Source organism: Excalfactoria chinensis, chromosome 1 (genome assembly GCF_039878825.1).
Source record: "Excalfactoria chinensis isolate bCotChi1 chromosome 1, bCotChi1.hap2, whole genome shotgun sequence".
Lineage (NCBI taxonomy): Eukaryota > Metazoa > Chordata > Aves > Galliformes > Phasianidae > Excalfactoria > Excalfactoria chinensis.
Window position 1 is genome coordinate 24118127 of NC_092825.1, and position 26332 is coordinate 24144458.

The 26332-nt window shown below is 39.9% G+C and overlaps 1 protein-coding gene across 4 annotated transcripts in view; it reads right to left on the reverse strand.

Moving 5' to 3' along the window:
* Window positions 1–19090: 19090 nt before the first annotated feature.
* Window positions 19091–26332, reverse strand: part of MDFIC (MyoD family inhibitor domain containing) — a 48778-nt gene continuing 41536 nt past the window's right edge. For all 4 annotated transcript variants that reach the window (XM_072326701.1, XM_072326702.1, XM_072326700.1 and 1 more), the window contains exon 5: window positions 19091–22436. In XM_072326701.1, the coding sequence (XP_072182802.1) occupies window positions 22189–22436 (248 nt within the window). In that variant the 3' untranslated portion in view covers window positions 19091–22188. The remainder of the gene's footprint in view (window positions 22437–26332) is intronic.

Sequence of the window (26332 nt, forward strand, 5' to 3'; positions counted from 1 at the left end):
GCTGACCCCATACTTGCCTCAGCTGATTAATCAGAGGTTCAGGCTGTGATTACCAATCTCCCATACACTCCACCCCTTCACAGCGTGAACCAATGATTAGGTGAGTTTTCCCTTATCACAGAGACCCAACGCGACGCTGATACAATTTCCCGTCGCACCGAATGCTGATGTTATTCAAATGATGATTGGATGGGTATTCACGATCTTCCGTGGGCCAGTGCTTGATAGATGTTACTGGAGACAAGCCATCTCGAGGTGCAGGTCCATTTGCGTTTCATCAGTCCACACAAATTGTTCTCTGATGGTCCTAGAGGCTTAGAATCTTAGGGAGAGTAATACAGATGTTTCAAGGGTACCAGGAGAGGAAGGTCTGCCCTCCAGGGCAAGATACAGGCCGTATTCTTGTCTTGGGTCAATACTTCTGCTCGCACTGGATTATGTCCCGGCCTCCGATACCATACCCTCTGGCCAGATATCTGTGGCTGTATAACTATATCTGGCACCAGAGGAGGAGTCCTGATCTGCCATAGGGACATGATGGGTGTCCCTTTAGCAATAAAGACCGGAGTATTGACCACGATGTCAGTAGGCCATGTACCTATCACCGAGGGGGTAACTGAACCTCCCACCTCCAATAGTCTCCCCCAAGGTGCAAGTAGGCCACACCACTTGGGTCCTACTTGCACCTTCCAGGGCCAATTTATCTTATGGATTCCTGGTTTTAGATTCTCAGGGGCAGGGAGCAGGAGATTATTGTCATTACCAACCTGCGGTTTTACCTCATTATCAGCACCTGTAATTTGAATCCTAAGAGGGGAGGCCCATATAGTGTGTAACATTTTCAGAGCACTGGGTCTGCCATCCCGAGGTCTTTCGTTCAAGTCCCGCAGGGTTTCGTATAATCTTTTTGTCCACCCCCGCAGGGACTGGGAGTCTGTCTTCAGGGCAGCCTTAAGAATACCATTGTAGCGTTCAATAAGGCCTGCCCCTGTTGGATTATATGGCAGATGGAATCGCCATTCAATGTTGTTCTCTTCTGCCCAGCGCTGTATCATCGCTCCAGTAAAGTGAGTCCCTTGGTCGCTCTCGATGACTTGAGGTGTCCCATATGCAGACATCAGTTTAGTGAGTGCCTTAATTGTATATGCTTGATTTGCCTTTGGTACGGGATAGGCTTGCAGCAGTCCACTTACAGTATCAACGCAGGTCAGGGCATATCTCGCCCCCTCAGACCGAGGGAGGGGCCCAATGTAATCAACCTGCCATCTCTGAAGAGGACTATATCCTCTAGCAATGTGGGATGTTGTTTCAGGCAACGGTCTTGGTCTCATCTTCGAGCAAGCGTCACAGTCCTGACATGCTTGGACGATATCAGATAGCTGTACAGGCAGCCCCCATGCTTTAGCAGCTGCCCACATTATCTTTTGTCCAGCATGCCGTAGCTTCTGATGTAACCATCGGGCAATATTTTCGGATTGTGAATTCCCAATCCATCGAACTCGGGCCAGTGTGTCCGCTTCATCGTTTCCTGGTGACTGCAGGGGTTGATGACCAGAGACATGGTAGACACATACCGTCCTGTGTTTGACTGTATTCCAAATGTCTACCCACATGTCTTTCCCCCAGATCGGTCGGGCGTGGATAGTCCATTCCTGGGTAGCCCACTGCGTAATCCACAGAGTAAGCCCCCGGTACACGGCCCAACTATCCGTACAGATGTTCAGGATGCCATCACCAGGTTCTTTAGTTATAACCATCCACACGGCTCGTAATTCTGCCCATTGGCTGCTCTGACCATCCCCCTCATCCAACCAGATTGTCTCAGTAGAGGGATGGTATGCTATAGCTCGCCACTTGCTCGGGTTGCCTCTGCTGGACCCATCCGTATACCAGGCATCTTCAGGAATAGGATATCTTCCTTCCTGAACAGGGCTCTTCTCTGGCGGAGCGACCATTGGTTCTTTCGGCGTATCACTGCGATATGTCACTGGGCCTAGGATCTTCTGTAATTCCTCCTTGAGTGGAGACGAAGACAGGCTGCTTCTTTGACTTAGATAGGCGACCCATCGTGCTACCGTCTGTGCTTGGGCCACCCCTGTCTTAGGAAGGTGAGTTAGATCTCTTACCCACCCCTGGATCGGTAATGTAGTTTTAACTATAACCTCTGCTGTTTGCGTTATTGGCTCTACCGCTTGTAACGCTGAATAGGCAGCCAATAACTGTTTTTCAATCATGCTGTATCTTTCTTCTGCTCCGTGCCAAACCTGAGACCAGAATCCAATGGGGGTTCGAACAGAACTCTGGCGTTGCCACAGGCCCCAGCCAAAACCATCCTGGGTAACATGAACGTCTAGTTCAGCTGGGAGGGTCGGATCAAATATACCCAATGCCTGGGCTTGTTTAACTGCCAGCTTTGCCTGTTGGAAAGCATCTTGTTCTACCTTCCCCCAGTTCCACGATTGACCCTTCTTGGTAAGCTTATACAATGGCCTCAACAACTGAGCTAAGTGAGGTATAAAGGAGCGCCAATACCCCAATATACCTAAGAACTCTTGTAGCTGTTTCGATGTTGTAGGGACTGGGAACGCTTGGACTTTATCCACTACTGCACTGGGTAGTACTTTGGTTTTTCCGGACCAAATTACTCCCAGGAATTTTACAGATAGCCCCGGACCTTGCACCTTCTGTGGGTTTATAGCCCACCCTCTCTTCTGCAGATAAGCTATCAATAAATCTGCTGCTTGTCTCACCGCCTCTAATGAATCGGATGTTAACAGGAGGTCATCAATATAATGATATAAATTTACATTATGTGGCTTCTGCCACTTAGCCAGATCACGCGCCACCAAATTATGACAAAAAGTAGGTGAATGCACGTACCCTTGCGGCAGAACCTGAAAAGTCCACTGCCTGCCTTCCCATGTGAATGCAAACTGGTCTTGTGATTCTTCACTAATTGGAATACTGAAGAATGCATTCGCTAAGTCTAGGACACAGTGATACGTTTTAATTTCTCTACTTAATGTGTCCATTAGGGAGGCAATATTGGGTACGGCTGCATGAACGGGCGGCGTGACCTTATTTAATTCCCTGTAATCCACTGTCATCCTCCATGTTCCATCCGATTTTCGCACTGGCCATATTGGGGAGTTGTACGGGCTATGTGCAGGCCTTATAATACCCACTTTTTCTAATTCCTGCACTGTTTTTGTTATTTCATCCTGCCCACCTGGGAGTCTGTACTGTTTTACATTAGTAATCCGACGTGGCTTGGGCAGACAAATAGGCTCATGTTTTGCATGGCCTCTCAATATTGTCTGAATTGCCCGGATACTAATGCATCTCTGCCGCAACCGGAACTCTCCCACTGTTGTGTGGAGAGCCAGACCCCACAAGATATCAATTCCCAATATGTACTCCGGAATTGGAGCAATAGATACCTTGTACTCCCGTGGTGGGAGGCGCCCGACCCCCAATTTTACCCAAGTTTGGGTGACTGGAACGGTCTGTCCCCCAAAGCCTCCAATCATTACTTTGTTCCCTCTGAATTTTGTTGGGTCTCCATATATTATAGATGTTTCCGCCCCAGTATCAACGAGGGCCATAACCTTCTGCACATTCTCTCGGGACCAATATATTGTCAATTCCACATAGGGCCTCCGGTCCCGTCTAGAGGCCCTAGGGTGACTGACGTCCCTCATCACGCCATAAACTGGGCCAGATTCAAGTCTTTTACCTCTGATGCCTCTGGTACTGTGACCCGAGGCACCTGAGGTGGCCTCTTTTTCCTATTTGGCACGACAAAGTCTTCTAGATTCCAAACTGTTGTTGGTCGTCGTTCTATAAGCCTTATCCCCGGTCTTTTGGGGCGGTTTTGAAATTTTTGTTCATCCTTCAGCTGTTTCCACAACTGAAGCAGAACGTGATTGGGCTGCCCATCAATTTTGGCAAATTGAACACCTGCTCGGAGTAGATCATTAAACATTTGTTTTCGGGACACCCTAATGGGTCCCGCCCGAGGGGTTCGTGGAGCCGATCTCCTGGCTCGGGTTATTGGAAAAACTTCAGAATCTTCAATTACTCTAATATTGCGCTTGGTTCTCAGGCGCTCAGTTTCCCCCAGGTCCGCTACCAATTGGGCAGCATGCTGGACTGCTGCCTCTGCGGCCACTAAAGGATTCAATATAGAAACCAATGTTCCATACATATGTGAGGGAGCCTGCTGTAAGATTAGGTCCCTCATTCCTGCAGAAAACTTCACCATGTCCGGACTAACAGATGCATCTTCATAGACAGCCTCTCGCATGCCTAGTTCCCGGATATAATTTTGTAGGTCTTCCATAGAAGACCACATTCCTGTATGTATTGGCATGTCTGTTTTATTTGACCATACCATACGGCAGGCAGCCATTATCCAATCTACGATTGAATGATTCTCTTCAGGGAACTGGGACCCTGAGTACAATCTCTGCCTCAGGGCAGGATGGACTGTTATTGTTGCTAGTTTAGATACCTCGGGGCCGCTAACTATTACACTTTCTGCTCCCGAGTCCCATAATCGTAGCAGCCAGGCTGGGACACTTTCCCTCGGTCTTTGCCTGAAGCGCTGTACTAGATCCATAAGTTCGGTGGGTGTGTATGGACGTGCTGTTACGTGTAAATAGGAGTCAGCAGGGGTCCATTGATCAGGAGGCACCCCTGCTGGTCGCTCCTGGACTTTTTTTGTTTTTTGAGTTACCATAGGACGGACTTCTAATAAGTCCGTCTTAAGTGGCTCTTCTAGGTCAGATTTAGTGACCTTAGTTTGATCCGATGTTTCAGGATCCCTACTATCATCCATTGTAATATATCTAATTTGGGGGGTGTTTGAAAAAAATGATGAATTTTTCCCCGTTAACAGATTAATTTCACCCTCCAATTTTTCAATGCGGGCTTTTAATAATTGATTTTCATGTTCAATCTTATTTGATTTAACCTCTGCCTGATTTAAAGCATTCAATAAAGGCCAAGCAGCCATGGATGCAGCCATTTGCCTTTCCTTGGTTGTCAAAATATCTTTTTGCAACCCCTGAAAGTATTCAGTTAGATGGTAAGGGGACATATTGCCCGTTACCCGTAAGGGCTCCCATTGTTCGATAATCGTTGCTAATTGAAAATATGGGGACGCCTCAAACCCTGGTATTTGTCCAGGGAGGATTTTCCCTAAGGGGGTGATCTTCTCCCCCTTGAACCAGCTAAACACATTCCATAGGAAAGACATTTTTTTTTTTTTCCGATATTTGCAGGCTCCTGCCTGGCTCGCCAAATGTATTGGTTTTAAATGTACAGATGGAAACAAAATGTACAGAAGGTATATAAGTGAATAAGTAAAGGAAAAACTCACCAACGGTGGTGCCTTGACTGAAGCAGCTGAGGCAGTCCTCCCTGGTGAGCGATCTCCAAGAGATACTGCTCCAGTGGGAGTCAGCCCTTAAATGAGGTCTCAGAGGGGATGGAGTCAAGCTCCACCCCTCCCGGGAGCACAGCTACATCACTCTCACCTGTGCTCCCACAGCTGACCCCATACTTGCCTCAGCTGATTAATCAGAGGTTCAGGCTGTGATTACCAATCTCCCATACAACATCACAAACAAACAAATCGTACCCCCGCCATTTTACTTTTAATAGAAGCCTTCAACAATGATACTTCAAAAATCTTTACGGTGTTATGTAAATTGCATGCCCTTACTGTGCTCGCATCCTCGCTGCGGGGCTGAGAGCCTACTTGGAGCACCTACCGTCTATAACTGTCTTTTCTTTCACTACCCTGATTAACTAAGTAACGTTCACTTCCCAGGAATCCCCCATGGAGCAGCAGCATTCCTACATGCCTGGCCACTGCACCAGTAATGACTGGATTCGGAGAGAATTTGAAAACCTTCTTCAATACGCTTAATTCTGTTTTTCAACCCATATTCAAAGCAATACTTCAGCATTGTTATGTGATTTTTGACAGGGTTACGGTATTCTTATCATGCTAAACTGAAATGTTTCTGGCAGATGTCTACTCTGCGACAATCAAACTATGTGTACAGTAATACGTGACAACCACAGCGCTACTTTTAGTTCTAAAAATTACACACATAATGCGTTATTAATGCTAACTGGGTACACAATTATACAGTACATTATTTATTTTTTCATTAATATTTTTTGTTGTTGTTGTAAAAAAAGTTGCTTTGATACCATATATGGGAATAATTTTTAAAATTTAGCCTGGAGTCAAAAACTGGTATTAGTAAAAAAGAAAATAAATAAAAACATCCTAATAGAAACACAGTTTCTTTTTTAAACCTGCAGAAGTTTTTCTCTTAGCTTTTTATCAAGTTATCGTCTCAGCTCTTTCTAGTTTGCTACCTGAAGGCTGTCCTGGAACAGCAGCTTTAGAAAACTATTTAGTGGGGAAAAAAAGATTGAATGATTAGTGAGGAATGCCATCAAGCAAGCATTGCAAAGGAGTCAAAGAACTAGGATTTATTTTGAAAGCAATTTAAACTATTCACATTTATGGGAATCAGGCGTAAATCACAGAAAACCGTTTGTTCCATGAGTAGTAGAATTAAAGAAAACTTGCCTGTTTCCAGTTGTATGATTCGCATATGTCAGCTTAATTCCCTTATGTTTAATACAATGTGAGTTTCAGCAGCAGCTTTTTTTGCACAATTACACATTTTTAGAATCCTTGTGTGGACTCTCTGACAGCTCATAAGAGCTGAGCAAATTCTGCAAGTTCCTCATCAGAGGGGTAATAATATGCCTCACTGTCCTCTATGCAGCTTGCTTTGTTATGTTTTTTCAATTGCTCTCATTTTTCATTTGGTTTAACTGGGACCAACGTGTTTAAATTTTATTAGTAAGGAATAAGGAAATGGACAAACAAAAATGCAAGCATTTTATATCAGAGTGGAATCAGAGTGGAATCAAGCATTTTATATCAGAGTGGAATATTAAGACACTAAGAATAGCAAGAACATGATTTTTCTATTTGGGAAAATTTCCATAATCCTCAAAACATAGTGTAACAATCTAAATGTGTAACAAACTAATGATTTCCATATAGATCAATATTCTGCTTATTATTTGAGTAACTCAGGAGCAACACATAAGTGATGATGCAGCATGAAGTAAGCAAACAAGCAAATAAGGTATAGTTTGTGAGTTACATTTCTCCTAAAGCAGGAGAAAGAAAAATATTGCTGAATCAACTTAGCACAGTGTTGCATTAACCTCTATCTAAGGAGCGTGGAAGTGAAACAGGCTCAAAGTCTCTACATACTCCTGACCTACCAACTGGTCTGTAATTTTCTGCACTGCAACATGTGTCATGTTAACACACACACACACACAAAACGTCAGCACTCAATCCTTTTCATCAGCCAAGAGGACAGACCTTCTAGCTCTGTATTCTTGCTATTTTAACATTTCAGAGTAGATTTGCAGTGGTTATGATCAGCCTACTGACAGCTCACAACACACCAATCCCAGTGGAACGCGGATTGCATTTTTTCTTGCAAATTTTCCACAAACTTCTATATCATAGATGAACTTTCATGCTTTATTTCAGTGCGAGAGTGGACTATTTATCTTAACAATACTGCTCATCTTGCTTTCACAGCCCATTTTATTAACTTTTTTATATTAAGTAAATTCTCTTTTTATCTACGATGTTTGTTTTACAGGTAATTCATCTAATCTAAAGTATTTTCTTTGGGACTTCAGTTTAGCTTTGCCCTTGAAATTAACATTTAATGTCTTTTTTTTTTTTTTTTTTTTTTTTTTTTTTTTTTTTTTTTTTCCCAATGGAAATTAATCTTTATTTGAAATATTAGTCCAGAACTATAATATTAGTCCAGAACTATATATTGAAAAAATCTGTGACTGCTATGTTATCCCAGACCACTACTGTGGAGGACATACATCTTTCTGTTAAGGAGAATCCACTCTAGCAAAAAAAAAAACAAAAAACAACAAAACCTGTTCCATAGATTAGACACATGCTGGTACTTGTCATGCCCTCACCAGTGAAGTGAAAAGAAGTAAAGAAGGAAAAAGCAAATAAATGAATAACTAGATCACCTAGTCCAACCATCCACCTACCGCCAATACTGCCAATAAACCATGTCCCTTAGTACCGCACCTAAACATTTCTTGAACACCTCCAGGGACAGTGCACCATCTCCTTTTCCAGTGTCCAACAACTCTTTCTTATATCCTTATATTTTTTATATCCTTTTCTTATATCCGACCTGAACTTGAGGCCATTTCCTCTTGTCCTATCAATGTTACCTGTGAGAAGTGGCCAAAATCCACATCACTACAAAGTTCTTTCAGGCAGTTATAGAGAGCTACATGGTCTGCCCATCATCTAACCTCTCCAGTATGAATGGAAATTAAATTCCAGCCAATTCAGCACTTACTGATTACAAATGTGGGTCGCTCCAAAAGTAATGCTTCCTATCTGTTTCTATGGAAGCTGCAACAAAGAACAAAATAACAATATTTGACAGAGGGATTTCCTCAGCAACAATACTCTAGTTTTTCAACATGGTCACCACTATTAGCCAATTTGCACAGATGAGCTTATGGAAGCACTCTTCATTTTGTAGTGTGACAGCTGTGCACAGCTGTCTGGAATGAGGCTTGTCTTTCATGTCACTGTCTCCACTGCCAAAATGCACCACCCTCCTCTTCATTGTGTTCACATCCACTGTTTTGTCTCCATAGAGCTCAGCAAGCATCAGTCAAGGTCAATGGGTGCCATTTTTTTTCTGCACAGATGAATTCAACAACACACCTTTACTTCATGTGTACTTCCATCTCAGACGCCATTTTGTCAGACTGCCCCTCTGCTGCCATCTGTCACACAGCATTAAAATGTAACAGAAAATCAGCAGGAAGGTTCAGCCTCTACTGCTGTACCACCAACATCTGCTTCTGATGTCATGGGCCAACAGAATAACATTAGAGGCGTGTGTGTGTGCGTATGTGCATGCACGTGCCCATATATAAATCAATTACATTTTCTCTTTAAGTCATATGTGTATATGTAAATATTTACGTATGTGTAGAAACAGGCTTTCTAGGGTATCTTCCAGAAAATCATTTGGGTTTGAGCTAAGATTATCAGAAGGTATGTAACTGAATGCTGGCTTAATAATTTGTTCTACCCATTACTATAATCACAGATATAAGCAGGTAAGAAATTGGACACTAATATTTATTTGCCTTTTGATTTCAGTGCATTCTGTACCTTTCTGGCAGGATAAAATTAGACTTTAGAACAAAGTAATTTTAGCCTGTGAAGATGCTGGTGCAGTACAATGATGTCCTATTTCAGTCTTCTGTTTGATAAACTGACTTGATTAAGCTTTGTAGTTCCCTCCTTATAAAGCAATTTTATATTTCTGTGGGTCTATTTTGGACTGTTGATATTTTTCAAAACACACCAAAAAAACCTGGTTTCCTGAACAGACACGCTTCCCTGCTCTCTCTTACTGCATTGCCCATTTAGGAATGTAAAGGTTGTCAAGAAAGGCCAAACCATTTCAACTGAAAACCACTGTTCATTCAAAGTGTTTAAAAATCTTATTTCTTCAAAGAAAATTAAAAAAATATTTCCTTTTTCTTTCTTAGTGTGGAAAAAAAACACACACCTCAGAATATGTCCCACCTATGAGATACAAACTGCTGTAAATGAGCATCTTATAACACAGTACCTACTTAATTTCCTGTTCCAGCAAGTATTGATTCATCCACAAACCTTGCTGGAAAATTTTCCAGATCACTGATGAAAATGTTGAATAGCACCAGGCACAGTACCAATCTTTGCAGAACCTCTCTAAAATCACTAGTTTAACAATCATTTCATCTGACAACTACTTCTTGAGACCTAGCAGTCAACTCATTTTCAGTCTATAGCATATGTATGTATTACAGCATAATCTTGCAAATCAGGATGTCATATGAATCCTAAGTCAGATGTCATAAGAACTCAAGTATATCACAGTTATATGATTATTTTATCTGCTGAGCTGTTAATAGCATTTGTTAATAACAGTCAAGACCTATTTCCCAGTAAACTATGTTGACATGCATTAGTACCTTATACTTCAATTTTTCATTATTTCCAGAAAAAAAAAAAAAAAAAAAAAAAAAAAAAAAAAAAAAAAAAGTTCCCAATGATTTTCTCCAAGAATTAAATCAGATTTCTCCAAATTCTCCTAATTCCCATTTTTTAATATGAAGAGTGTTGTGGTAGTCTCCACTAATTTAATAAAGAAAACAACATTCTTCAGTATAAGGGGCTTGTTTTTTGTTGTTGGTTTTTTTTTGTTGTTGTTGTTGGTTTTTTTTGTTTGTTTTATTTTGTTTTTCTGCATAGGTTAGTATGCATTGTTCATCAAAGAAGCAATGAGAATCAATATATCTGGACAAGGAGGATGTTGGTTAGGAAAAAGACACTGAAACCTGAAGATAGTGAAAAACACAGAATCAAGAAATGAGAATAAGCTTTAATGACACGTTAGATTCCGTTTCTTCTTTTTGTTTTTGTTAAGACAGCAATCCAAACATTCATCCTGGAAATTTTAAGAACTTTTCTACAAATCCTAATAAAATCTTTTCCATATTGCACACTGTTGATTCTTTTGACTGTTCTCTTTAGAGAAGGTGGAACTGAAGTACCGTCAATTTTCTTGCCACAGAAATCTATAAATGTTATTGACACAAATGCATTTCTTACCTCAATTCTGTGTGCAACATCTAAGCTTCTTATTTCCAGAGAAGTTCCTGCACAAGTTGTTCTCTCAGTCTTGTGATACTTTGAAATGAGAAGCACAAATCCTACAGTATAGAATGCTTGTGAAGTGGATGTTGTACTGATACGTTGTACTTAACAAGAAAGGTTGAAGAAATTAGAGTGGATTTCGTTGGACTAGGTAAATTAGGCAGGAGTACACAAATTATATGAAAGGTTAATACAGGAAAGGTTATGACAAGAGAATGGTGATTGTTCTACACATCCACTGGGAATAGAACACGGATACGTCAGCCTTGCAGAAATAAGATTAAATGGGATCTTAGGAAAAAGCTTTATTTCTCTAACGACTACTATAGCACTAGTGCAAACTGTCTCTTCAGTGCCCAAAACTCCCTTCACTGCAGGTTTTCAAGAACACTCTTTCAGCTTAAACCGCAGAACTCCAAGTTCTCTTAGAAGTTCTTTGCAGCCAAATATGTCTGAATTTCCTCAATATTTATGCGTGCATTTTGGAATTAACGTCTTGCAGTATTGGCCTTCTTTACAAAAGCAATTCTGCAAAGTAATTAGCATAAAAAGTTAGAAGATGGTATTACTCAGAAGCACAATATATTTTTGTCCCTTCCAAATAATGTCTGAGATACAAGTTCAGTATTATATAATCTGTTTTCAGTAACACATACATATGCTATAAAAATACTACCGTTCTAGTTTCAGATGCTATAAAAATTAATGTGAGCTTTAAAAGGATGTGAAACAAGTAAAAATATCAATTTAACACCCAAAATGCATTTTCACCACAGGTCTTTGTAACAAGACTTGCATATGCAATACATGGAATGATTTAAAAATCATTTTGATACATTATGAATCCCCTGTAAAAAAAATAAATAAGTGAAGACATTCTCAATTTTGGTAAATATTTATAGAGCCAAACAATATGAAGTATATGTAACAATCAAATTTCTAGTGAAAATGTGTGCAAGTAGGTTTATTTTGAAAGGAAAATTCCTACTCCCAGTGTCATACCCAATTAAATTCTCCAGGTAATGACCCCATTTGCATAGAGAGCTGAACCCACAAGTGGGAATTTTAATGGGCACACCACCTGAGTACATTAATTGAGAGTGACACTACTTGAACTAGTTTTGTGCTTACCCCACTGAAAATTCTACTCATATTATTTTTAATGTCAAGCTACAAGTCAAATTTCAAGATGATGGATTTGTTCTTTTTTAAGCATTGAATTTGAATAAAAGAAAGCTTTAATTCTGTTATGCATTGCATAGCTTTAACTAATCTGTAGTTCTGATTCTCACCATTGCTTCATTTTTTTTTTTTTTTCAGTGATTGGAATTTAATTTTATTCATTAATTTATGAATAATTAGATAGAAAATAATGCCTTCAGCATCTAAATTGCATTTGGATTGCTGTTTAATGTACTTTCACCACACTATGTGTTACACTTAAGCTAGTGTTAATAGTTTACTAAAATGTAATTGTGTAAATAAGTTTAATTATTCCTTCCGAAGAAACAAGATGGAATATAAAATTTCAGTCATGGATACCTTAGTTTTTTTACACTTAACCTTATGAAAGCATGGTAGCTGCGAAGCAGATTACTGATGCACAGACAGCCCTTGTCAACAGTACAGAAATACTTGTGCAGTGTTTCCCTCTATCCTTCACACACTACCCATAATGTCCTTGAAGTTATCATGGATTCTAAACCATCGCTGTTGGTCTACATTAAATATGTAATCACGTTGTCTCCTCTTCACAGAAGAAACAGACAAATGGAGCTATGTTTCCTAGGGAGGAAAGCAAACCTATGGTGCTTAGCTCACTTCTTTTTCCAGGCATGTTCTTGTTAGTCTTCAGTAACTGAAAGTAGCACAGATTCTAAAAGCTTGTACGACACTGCAAAATCTATTAATTTTAAAGTAATATACTGGTCTTATTCTTACAAGGAGAACTATTTTGAAGACTCAGTTTGCAAGACCACAGCATACATCTCAACTAACAGAACTTTCAGTTCTTTATTTCAGCAAGCAAGTCAGAACTAATGCAATTTGAGGTTTAACTGTAAAACATGTGAACTACACTAACTTAGATTTATTCCAAATTTCCAAACATACCGCTTTCACAGGTGTTTGATTAGGAGTTGCACATAGCAGTGAACACAGAGAAAATAAAGAAGTAATTTACAATGTAATAGCTTCCTACCATCCCACCAAAGTCCTTTCTCTGCTCTTTCTTTAATAACAAAGATATTTCAAAAAATAAATACACAACAACAAAAAATACACTGTGATTAAGTTAAAGAAATAAACAGTTACTATGAAAAAAAGACGGTAATCTGAGAGGCATACAAACTGGAGTGCAGCATATTCACTGTGTGGTCACTCTTGCAGCAACTTGGAGATGAGAGAAACTGCAGAAGCCTTCGCCACTGATTGAAGAGGAATTGTATAGTGCTTGGGCACCAATTACATACCACTGAGATGATATAAAGAGCTTCAATTACAGTGGAGTATTTTGTCAGTTAAAACAGCATATGCATATCAGAATAAAAATTAGTTAAGATACCATTAAAGGTATAAAAAGGTACTATACAATCTTTCATCTAACATCACGTTTTTATGAGTACTGAATGGTAATGTACAACAATTGCTATAATATATATACATAAAAGAGGCAACCTGGATTGTATCTAGTGTTCTATTAAATTATTTTCAAGAGAGGTGAGCTGATATGCTAAAACCTACACAGAGCTTAAGACCACCTAATCAAACTCAACACCTGCTGTTTTGCAGAATGGTAATTCAGAGAAATTTCTCACATTCCATCTACAGTAGAAATAGGCCATCACATCAGAGGTTTGTGAAGGAGGGGAAGGCCATCCTTTTATGTCACTAGCATCAAATCACTGGTAAACAGCATAAGCATATGCTTGTGAGAAGGCTGAATTTTGTCGAAGCAATCAACTCCACATTTGAGTTTACTGAGTACAGCAAACAAACTCCTCATGGAAGCGGGTTCAGGGTATTGTTTTTATTGATCTTTTTTCAATATCCTCATGCTAAAATTGAGGTAAAGTCGAATTGTTGAAGTGAAAACAACTCACAGAAGGTTTAGAAGATTAAAAATAATACTGTAAGATTAATGCCTAAAGCCTTTGTTGTCACTATCAATATTAAGTCCTTCAACATGTGGTGTACACATCGACGCACAGAACTGGAGACAGAAGATACCAGACATATTTCTCAAACCTTTGATTTAATTCTGAGTCTAAAAGTAAGATTTCAGATACCTATGTTGTCTTGCACAAGGTTACTAGGCTGCTGATAAAAGGAAATACAGCGATATAAATGACAATGTTCTCAAAGAATACACATCATTTATTGCAACCGTTAAGATTAAAAAAAAAGCAAAAGGGATAAAAGCTTTTCATCCAGAGACTACACCAAAGGATTCACCGTACTCAACATACGGTTCTTAGCATGAGTACTGTAGCTGAAATAGAATCATTCAATCCAAAAGATCCGTTATGCTGCTGATCATGATCCCTTTTCATAAAAGCCCTTTTGTCATGGTTTTGCAATGTTGTAATTTTGCTATCAGTATTCCACATCATAACATCATGTTAAGTATAGATAATTTTGACGAATCTGCTGCTCACAGAAAGAAGACTACATGTCCCAGGGAGCACCACGGTCAGTCATATGACCAGGACTATATAATCTCACTTCAGTGCTGGACTTGCTCTCTTGGATCCTGCCAGCCAGGGGGAGAGCCGTGTGGGAGCGTTCCAGCCGTTTCGCCTAGAGTTACAGTAGGCCTCTCGGTTTCGGGACTCACTCTCTCTTATTTTACTTGATTCGTTAGCCTTAATTCCAATTATATTGTATTATATTGTGCTATTCTGTATTTCGATATAGTATTTAGTAAAATAGTGTGCCTCCTTAGATCGCTGCCGCTTTATTTATTTCCTTTTCCCTGTTTTCTTTTCCTTTTGGGATAGCGGCCCTGCAGGCCGTCTATACCCCTGTCATGGGTGCCGGTAGATTTTAGGGTAACCTTTGACATAATTGGTGGAGAATGCGGGCAGATTGCCAAGAAATTTGGGCAAAAAGGGGCAAAAGTGGGGAAAAACTGCAAAAGCTGCTGTTTTCCCTGCTGTTCCTTTAGCTTTTACAGAGCTACGAGTTTTTTTTTCGTTAAGGAGCTATCTAAAGTTTACGTTTCTGCACCTGGGAGCTTGACCTTGAAAGTCCAGGCGGACGGCCAATACCCCAGAATATTTTGTAAACTTTTAGCTCTGCTATCTCGTTATTGAAGAGAGGAAAAAAAAATGTGTGCTCTGTTAAAACTGCTAGTAAAACTGCTTTTCAGGGGACTGCATGCTCCTTGTCCCTTCCCTGAATCCATTATGCAGCTTTTGAATGCCCATTTGACCACACTGTTAATTTCCCTGAACATACTGTTGGTTATTTTATTAATCTCACTCAGTATCTGGATTTATAACATTCTGAGGAAGTCTTCCCCAGAACCAGAGAATACTGAGTGGCAGGGAGTGTGGAGAGGCTTTGAGGAGACTTTAAAAAGGCAGACATCTTCAGCGTCATGGAGCTTTACTCCTGAACACTTGAAGAATCCTGAGAGCTTGATCGCATATTTGAGGCAGGAATGTTGCGGCACAGGCAGATCTCAGGAGGCACAAATGATTTGGGGCCTGGCTAATGCCTATTGGGCCTTATTCAATTTTGAAGCTGAGAGAGAGAGTCTCAGAGCTGAAAAGGCAGAGAGGGAAAAAGTTTCTGAAGCTGAGATAGAGAGTCTCAGAACTGAGATGGAGAGTCTCAGAGCTGAGAGAAATGACCTCCTATATCAGCGTGACACCCTCCGGTCCGAACTTGATGCCCTCTGGTCCAGGCAAGACACACCCCAGTCTGAGCGAGACGCCCTTCGGTCTGAGCGAGATGCCCTTCGGTCCGAGCGTGACACTCTCCAGTCCGAGCGTGACACTCTCCAGTCCGAGCGTGACACTCTCCAGTCCAAGCACAACGCCCTCCAGTCTGAGCACGACGCCCTCCAGTCTGAGTGTAACAACCTCCGGTCAGAGCAAGGCTCCTTCCCGAGCCCAGGCGAGGCAGCCTGTAGCGGAGCAGCGCAACCCCAAGCAGACGTCACCGGTCTCAGCTCTCCCGGTGGGTCTGTTCCATATCTGGAAGGGGTTGGTGCGCTTCCAGGCTGAGCAGGCGCCCACCGCTATGGCCATGGGGCAGGAGAACTGCACTGCCCCCATCCAGCCCACTGGAGGCCCGGCTGTCCGGCATGAGGGGTGGCCTTAGATGTGGCTGAACGGGAGAGGTGGCCAATGCTTCATCTTTATACTGACTCATGGATGGTGGAAAATGCCTTATGGGGGTGGTTGCAGCAGTGGGAACAAAACAACTGGCAACGACAAAGAGGTAAACCTATTTGGGCAGCTGAACTGTGGAAAAACATTGCTGCCCAAATAAGAAACATTGTTGTAAAGGTGCGCCATGTAGATGCTCACGTGCCTAAGAGTAAGGCTACTGGAGAACATTAAAATAACCATCAGGTTGATCGAGCTGCCAAAACTGAGGTGGCTCAAAAAGACTTGGACTGGCAGAACAAGATTGAATTATTCCTAGCTTGATGGGCCCATGAGACCTCGGGCCATCAAGCAAGAGATGCAACATATAAGTGGTCCAGAGACCGAGGGGTGGACTTAATTATGCATGCTATTGCTCAGGTCATTCATGACTGTGAAATATGCGCCATAATTAAACAAGCCAAGACGAGGAAACCTTTTTGGGGGGAAGGGCGATGGCAAAAATATAAATATGGGGAGGCATGGTAGGTTGATTATATCACCTTGCCATGATCTCGCAATGGTAAGCGTTATGTGCTCACCATGGTGGAGGCAACCACTGGGTGGCTTGAAACATACGCAGTACCCCATGCTATCACCCGAAATACCATATTAGGGCTGGAGAAGCAAGTTCTATGGAGGCATGGTACTCCAGACACTGCCCCAGCAGTTCCACTCCTATCCCTGTCACCTGGGCATGAAGCAGAAGCCCATGGTGAGGATGGTGTGGATGTGCCAAGTGAGCCACCCCGCAGTGAGGGGGGTCATCCTGCAGCCACGAGGCCTGAGTTCACTGTTCCCCTACGAGGGTTTGGAGCTGAACTCTCCAGGCCAGGATGTGAAGCTGCTGGCACAATCGTGTGCCCCAGTGGCGCGGTGGTAGAACTGCCGCTTGCAACACTGGAGGTCCGGGTTCAAATCCCCTCTGTGGCGCAAGTGGTAGAAGTGCCGCTCTGCTACACAGAGGGCTCAAATCCCGGGAGTTGGACTCAATGATCTCTAAGGTCCCTTCCAACTTGCACAATACTGTGATACTGTGATCACCTGCTGGGGAGTTTCTTGATGAGCCTCTCCTTGATGCTTCTGTTCCACTGAAGGGAATGGATGACTTGGAGGATGGCCATACCACCAGCAGTGATGCTGGTCTGCTTCTCCCCTCTGCTTATGCTCTGGGCTCCTGACCTGACATCCAGATTGATGGAGACAGAGGAGGACAGTCCCGAGAAGTCCTCCGTGCAGCAGCCCTGTAGCTTAGGGAAAGGATGAGTGCACCTTGATGTGGGGGAGGCCCCACTAGTGCTGCCTTTCCCCTTTTTCTCCCTCCACCGTTATCATGTTCCTCTTTCCGGCAGTTTTGCCATTTCTCGAGTTAATAAATAATAGTGTGTAAAGTTACGGAGTTTTATTTTCAGCCTAAGGATTTGCATGAAAATAGATATAAATTGTTAAGAAAATAAGGTTGCTGATTGCTCACGACTATATATATGTGTGTGTGTGTATAATAAGCATAATGTAATGATGTAGAATAAGGGGTGGAATGTCATGGTTTTGCAATGTTGTAATTTTGCTATCAGTATTCCACATCATAACATCATGTTAAGTATAGATAATTTTGACGAATCTGCTGCTCACAGAAAGAAGACTACATGTCCCAGGGAGCACCACGGTCAGTCATATGACCAGGACTATATAATCTCACTTCAGTGCTGGACTTGCTCTCTTGGATCCTGCCAGCCAGGGGGAGAGCCGTGTGGGAGCGTTCCAGCCGTTTCGCCTAGAGTTACAGTAGGCCTCTCGGTTTCGGGACTCACTCTCTCTTATTTTACTTGATTCGTTAGCCTTAATTCCAATTATATTGTATTATATTGTGCTATTCTGTATTTCGATATAGTATTTAGTAAAATAGTGTGCCTCCTTAGATCGCTGCCGCTTTATTTATTTCCTTTTCCCTGTTTTCTTTTCCTTTTGGGATAGCGGCCCTGCAGGCCGTCTATACCCCTGTCATGGGTGCCGGTAGATTTTAGGGTAACCTTTGACACCTTTTTGTGGGAGGAGCTGAGGGGAATATTAGGTGCTATAGACACTGGCTAGAACACTGCAGCAAGTCTCAAGTAGTGCTACTATTCCAATTATTTACTACAAGAAGTTTCCAGCACAGTCTCAATATCAAGAAATCATGGTATGCATCCAAGCACAGAATTTCTGTCTCATGCTACCTGTGAAAACATCTCGGAGATATATTTTTATTTTAGACCCTCTGAGAATCCATGTGTACACAGACACAGTAGAACGTTCAGTAACTTTAAAACAGATGTATGAAAATTAGTACAAACGAGTACTGCTTCTGTAGTGTTAAAGGACCATAAACCTGTTCTCATCCACTTAAGCCACATGAAGAAATACCTGCTTAAATCACACATGAAATGGTCTACTCTGAGTTTAAACAAACTGATCTTAAAAATTTTCCTCAATTTATTGTATATAAACCTTCCATTTTGTAGCCCACAGAGGCCGTTTCATCACTATTTACAGCACTGTTATGAAACAACCAAATTACTCAGCTTGTTCTCAGAAAACCAAATACTGTTGAAGCAACTGCATTTAAATAATTTTCATTTTGATCAAACTTAGAAATTACTGGAATTCCATTTAATTTATTGATTACACTAAGACATGAATTTGGCCCCTTAATGATAAACTGTTCCACTGCTGTTCTGTACGAGCACCTGAGATGTAACAGATACACCTGTAAGACTGCTTGCCTACACTGTCTCAAGCTCTCTGTGCAAAGCACTTGAAGACCTAAGCCTTCAATAAATGCTGTAACAGAAAAAGCACAAATAAGACACAAAAATATTATTCAGAATAATAACTCAGTAGAAGAAGATATCCCAAAGTTTCAAAATAAAGATCTTTATTTCAAAATAGTGTTTGAGAATAGCACATCCAGTTAATATAAAATACAAAAAGCAAGTTACCATTTTTTCAAATGGGCCAGTTCGCAGAGCTATATACTGAAACACTGTACAGGTTCACAACAACAATTATAAAACACAGTTAAGTTCTGATGTTTTAATTTTACTTAAACTATATTTTCACATTTGTCTCCTTCTAATTCTGCTTGTTTTAATTACACAAGGTGCTTATAAGATTGCCTATGGAGTGAAAATTACAAAACAGAATTTGAGAATATAAATACAGAAAGAAAAGTCCTTAAACTACATACTAATATTCTCTGCTACGAAGATACATTTTACAAAAGTGCTAATATCTCTATGACAAATAGTAGCAGATTATATTTAAATGACAAACAAATCCCACATTTTTTAAATTGTCTGTAATACTTTGATAGTTCTAATCACTGTAAGGGTAAACAAACACAGCATTTTCAGTTCTTAGCATTTCACAAAGGAAGTGGGAAAAAAGTAATGTAGCTGTATATGTTTGTATGTGTACACGTGTAGAAGTGTTTGTACACATGCATGTACGTCTAAACAGAACTCTCGTATTTAGAATTTGTATTTTAACAGGGCTGGAAATAAATTCATAATGGTAAATACATTTCTCAGGATCTCATCGTTTTAGTTAAGCAAAACAATATCTGAGTTCCTGTAAGTAGAAACAAGGCTTATGTAAACTGTATGAATTTGTACATAGAAAAAAGACTCCTTGGATTGACATTTACATTTTTATACTATCTTAACCTGTGGTAAAAGTAATTTTTGCTAACATCCAGTATTCACTGAAAGCTTCAAATGCAAATGTACAGTTTTCCAAACACAAAGCGGAAACTGCTCAGGCAGAGACATCCCAGCAGTACCGGAGGCAGGAAGTCCTTTTTCCCGCCTCCAGAAGCACAAACAGACAAAGAACAGCCATAACTCACCCCTCTGTGATGAGGACACAAGGAAGGACAGCTAGTATTGCTACCTAGCCTCAGAGAACATGTCCCTATCACCACTGTGTCAACCATAGGCCTCCGATGGGTGAAGCACTGTCTACACTTTTTCCAAGGTGCATCAAGTCCCAGTGCACACCGTGATGCCCCCAATTTCCCCAGAGGCATTATGCCTTACAAAGGCAAAATGCCTCCAGGCACTGCCACTCAACCAATGCACCTCTTCCCCCTTCCCAATGTGGTTTAGACTTTTAGGAGTCATAATTGAGCCCCATGGGCCTGATTCTGAGCTCGGGGAATTTATCAATTTAACTATATGATTGCTTATTAGCCTGCCTATTACCATAATACCTTTGTGCTCCCTAACTGGAGCTACACCAATGGAAAATTCTGACATTAATGGAAATGTACTTAGTTAATGCAACACAGATCTGAATCTGGCCCAACATACAGGGGGAAATAAAACAAAAAAAAATGAATCAAAAAATAGATAAGACACCTTCTGAGTAAAACTGCATTGCACCAGAATATACCACAATACTGCAGATGTTAAGACACCTTCCAGCTTCCCATTACAGATGAGGACTTGGCTATTTTACCTTCAGTGATAACTTGCAGTAGTAAGCACTACTAGTCAGTGTTCACAGGGAGAAGCTTGGTTTGATGTTAGACAATTTGTTGACTCAGCTTCACATTCCTGCAATGTTTAGTTTGTCACATTTACATAAACTGAATTCACTACAGTGGAAAGAGACATTAATGGTCAATTCTCTTAACAGAAGAAAGGTATTGGCTACTGATGACCTTTTAACAAGTTTACTACATCCAATAAACTACAAATGGGAAATCTGGAGTGTAGATAGGAAAGTTACACTATGAGAAATCAAGATGTACAGGTGGTTTGTGCAGAAAAGTTAATAGTTTACAGACGTAAAGGGGATAAACTGGCAAATGGGAAAGGAAATGGGTACCATTATTCCCTAAATATGGGAATGTCGTAAACCTCTTTATATGTTGGACCAAATTCATTTCACAGTTTCAATGACAAAAACAGATATTAACTAGAAAACCTTAACGGTGTAATAGGTAAAAAGTTGCCAACCAAATCCCGGCTTATCAAACATTTCAGATCATGTTATCCCTCTCTGAAAAGGATATATATTTTTAAAGTATCAATTTTCTACACAGCTTCTTTTTAAGTAACACTTAAAACATATATAAGAATACTGTATTTGCTTTTTGCATATGACAACAAAATTCCTTGACTGATTCAGTATTAATTTAGTCTTTTTACCATGTTTCAATTGTTCTATCCTTTATGGGTATTTCCCACACAGTGAAGAAATAAATATTAAACTATGTGAGACTATCTGCAAAACAACAAAAACTGACAGGATCATTTATGTTTTGACTCTCGAGTAAACTATTGATAATTTCCGTTTTATAGCCAAATTTTAAAGATTTATTAGTCCATTAGTTTGTTAGTGTAAGGATATATTCATGTCTACATAAATTTCCGAAGTCTCTTTCTAAAAACAAAAGAAATGCTGTCAACGTGATGTTGCTAGCAAAATCAACAGTAGATTACTGGTGTTGACAATTTAACTTATATTACAAATATAGGCTGTTTTCAACCCCTAAAGAGATTGAATAAAGGACTTACAAACTCCTGTAAAGGAATGTTTTGTACAGAGCCCCTTGAGCATTTAAATATTAAAAGTAGGTAAAGACAAGTACTTAAGACTTTGCCCTGTAGTCTCCTCTCTGACCAAAACCTGTCACTAAATTCAAATAGCAACTTTGCATATATCACCTGCAGCAGCAAGTCTACAGTTGATTTTCAATAAAATCTTCCATTTGCAAAGCCAAAAGGAAGCTGGAATGTAGCTTGAGATTCACATACAAAACTATACAATTTGTGTGTTAGAATACAGATTTGAGGATTGCTTAAAAAAAATATTTATATATCGAGAATGAGCAGTGCAATACCAGTTGACTGTGTGAAAATCTTACCTTGTATTTCTTCAAATGTATTTAAAGAAAGGCTTTCTCCAGTTTTTAAGAGAAAAAACTAGGAAAATGTAAGTATTTCAGGATGGGAAGCAGATCCCACAGCATTCCATGCAGATCTCCAAGCAATCTGAAGATTCACAACATGCGTCCATTATGCCACAGTCCATATCACACGGGCAGTTACAGTCATCCCCCATCTCATCCCCACAGCAACAGCAGCAGGCCTCCGATGTGCAGATGCCACAGGATGCTTGTCCCAGAACAATGTTACAGAGGGTGAGAAATTCACAGAACAAGCAAGCCAGGATACAGTGAACACAGCAATCTTCATGTGCATCAGTTCAGTGGAACATCACATATTAAAGAGAAAAGGAAAAACAAAGAAACACATTAATATGTTATTTTAAATGCATACAAATCACAGTGTCAGATAAGAAGTTGAAAGACAGTGATTCGGAGTTGACATAATCCAGTATCATAAAAAACGTGTTCCCTATCTTCAGGGTCACATAAGTAGCCTTACATCTCCAATTCACTACCAGTTTTGGTGGAAGGTTCCTTTTTCTATACAAGCCTCCTGTCAATCCTTTTGAAGTTTTACTTCATTTCAAGATAGTTCATAACAATAACTGAATGTCAAAATGCATCTCTCGCAAGTATTAATTAACCTGAGGTAACTGCAAAAGTATTCCATGAACTGTCAGCAAAAAATCTGGCACCCAATGAACCAATTTATGGTATAGCTTCAAACAATTAATACATTGATTAGACATGACAAACAGAAACCAAGGTGCAGGAACTTGTACTTGGCCTTGTCATATGGCATGTTGTTCACATGGGCCTAACTCCTGAGACTCTCAAAGTCTCTATGGATGGTACCCCTTCCCTCCAGTTTGTTGACAGCACCACACAGCTTGGTGTGATTCACAAACTCGCAAAAGGCACACTCAGTCCCCACTGTCCACGTCACCAACAAGATGTTAAATTGTGCTGGTCCCAACACTGTTCCTTGGGGCACACCACTCACCACTGGTGTCCACCTGAACACCGAGCTATTGCCCACAGCACTTCAAATGAGACCATTCAACCAACGGTAAGCATTATATGCCCTCCCAGAGCAAACATATACTATCTATAAAGATTCTAAGAGGTAGTGAACAGCCAGTCCAGAAAGAAAACTAAACCTTAAAACTGAACAAAACGTTCAGCTTGAAAAATACTGTCCTTTTCTAGACTGAACTTTCATTCTTCATTTTACAGCTTGCAAACTTTTAACTCCTTTAGTCATAAACAACTGAATATTGGGAAGGCGTTCTAGGGAAAATATCCTTCACCATCTCATTCTTTTCCTGACCCTAAAATTCATCACAAGTATCTGCTACAAGAAATCATTAGCAAACACAGGATATTAAGCTATATGGTCATTTACTCTGAGCAAGTATACAATTCTCTTAAAATTCACAGATTAGAGCCTGTTATCGTAATGGAAAGCTTGCAATTGGTTCCAGTAGAAATATCAAGACTCCAAAACATTTACAGTATCAAAAATGATCAGGTTATTATCTTGATTGACTGCAGAAACCTTGATGGCCAGACAGTGTACAGCACAGTTTACACTAGCATGCACAAATACAGAAATGCAGTTCACAGTTCAACATCATTTAGAAAATTTTTCCCAAAAATGAAATTAACTACCTTAGCTACACTACCACCACTGTGCCACAGATTAATTTCTCTTCCTAACTACAACAGTGTCCAAAATTAGATGGAGAATGCCTGTATTGCATTTTTGTCACAGTCACAATATACATCATGAACACAATCAAAAGAAGTGAAAAGCAAGAAGAAAGAACTCTGTCATAAAACTCACGTTGCTGTGCAGGAAGTAGAACTGGGAAGAAAACACAGGTAAGACTGAGCTATTTTTAAAGAAAGTTGCTGCCTATAATTGAAAGGCTGCTTTTTCTAAGTATATGCTGTCACTAAATAAACGACCTTCACAGAAAACCCAGAAGATATGTGAAAAAAAGATGGGGAGTATCAGTTCACTGAAGAGGACCAAAGCCATACCAATGGCAATTAATTAGCTGGTTGTCATGGAGATGGTGTTAAACTTGTTCAGGTACAATCTCCTTTCAGATTTTCTTTTAACGTGAAGGAGAAAGATAAATAAGCCAAGAGTTGTATCTAAGAAGCCTTCATATTTGAGGAACTGAGATATCTACCGTTTTGCATCTTTAAAACACAGCTGCAAGAAGACAATATCTTAACAAATTTTCAACTACAAACATATTTGTAAACGAAACACCTCAATAAAACTTTCTGAGTATCAGTATTGAAAATAAGACACACAAATAATGCCACCATGTCTGCTTCATATAGGGCTATACAAAATTGCAGGGTGAGAAAGGAACTTTCACATAATTTCTATCATAGGTATTTATTACTTGACAAGAGAAACAGTCCGTAAGTTAAAACAAAAGCACATTCTGGACCCAAAATATATTTTCCCTGAAACACAAAACATCTGCACACTAAGTCAATACTGACATGGTGAGGCTGTGCTGATTTAAATGATGATAGTTCCAAGATAACAGCAGACACAAATAACAATTTTTTGTCTTTAGTACTATGATGCACTCTCTCTAAGTCTTTCTTTCCATCTCTTCTTTACTGACTGAAACACAGTAGGAGTATTTTCCTACTGTTTATTTTGATTTCCTTGTGCCAGGATTGTAAAACTCATCCTTACCTAACAATTTTACTTAAAGTGAACTAGCATTTATTAACATGAAGATACCTTTTCTTGATCTCCTCAGTCTTCATTTGTACAGTGAAAATAAACTTTGATCTACATTTCAATGAAAAAAAAATTGAAATAATAATGCTTTTATATATTTCATGGTATTGGCTTTTAATAACTAACCATGTGGCAATTATTAAGCACATGACAAAGAATGCTCTTACCTAGCCCAAACTAACCAGATAAATTCAGAATTGTAACTCATCTGCAATACGTTTCTTTCTGGGTAGATGACTGGAAGAATTTCTTCCATGTATGAAACCTATGTCTTTGCTTCTCATCTACTGATATAATTACTATTAAGATGAAAAGAAAAGATGTCACAGTGTTTTTTGTAACAGCAGTGATATGAGACCTTAAGGTTTCATAGCATATTAACATATTACACAGAACTCATACATTCTTCTTGACTACCCCTATTCATACTCCAAAATGTCAGCTCCTAAGAATTCATACAGTTTAAAATGCTTTCTTTGGTTGCTGTAGTGTTGTGCCATGGCCGAAGAGACACAGCCATGAAGAAGATACTATAAAATACTCACTCCCAAAGAGATAATCACCGGTATATGAGTACCACCCTGGAGACAACTAAAATATACTTCAGTACTTGCGTGCACCCTGGTAATTCTTCCCTGCTTTCATGACCAACTAATTTAACACATTAAGACTCTACTTTACTTCCATTCTTTGACCTTACTACATGAAAATCCTAACAGTTTCTGCACGTGAGTGAGAAGTAGAACACTTCATTTAAATTGAAGTTAAATTTCATTCATTATAGTCGGGAAATAAAATCTAAAAAAGTAAATTTGATGTTCTTAAGGCTTGGTAACACATCTTATAGAAACACTGAACAGATTTGAGTCTTTTCTGCTCAACAAACGATAAAGCAGTATCAGTCATAACGCAATACCTATGTTACTTTAAAAGGCTAACTTTTTTATTTTTTATTTTTAGATCCAGACTTGGTTTCCTTCTTCTTTTTCCACTAGATATAGTCACGCAAATAAGAATCAGGGGTGTCCTTTTACCAAGGATCCAACTCCATGTACCTTGCTGTTGTTGATACAGCACTGTTGCTGAGCAGTTTACAAGTTTCTTGAAATTCAAGCTTTCACCTAAATACTTTCAAAGAGAGAGAACTTAGTCTCTTTCCCGTTATATAAATCCATTAATGAAGATAAGACTTTACTCAAGACTTACAGACTAAACTGCAACAATCTCAAATTTCCACTGCTTTTCAATTCTTCTATCACACATTTCCCTAATTAACACTGAAGTACTGCACTACAGGTGAATGCTGCACAAAAATATGGATGTGGGGTGTTAAACGCTGCACAGAGGTATATTCTGCACATTAAAAAAGAAAAAGGATATGTCTACCCTTGCTCTTTTATAAAATGCATTTATGATTTCAT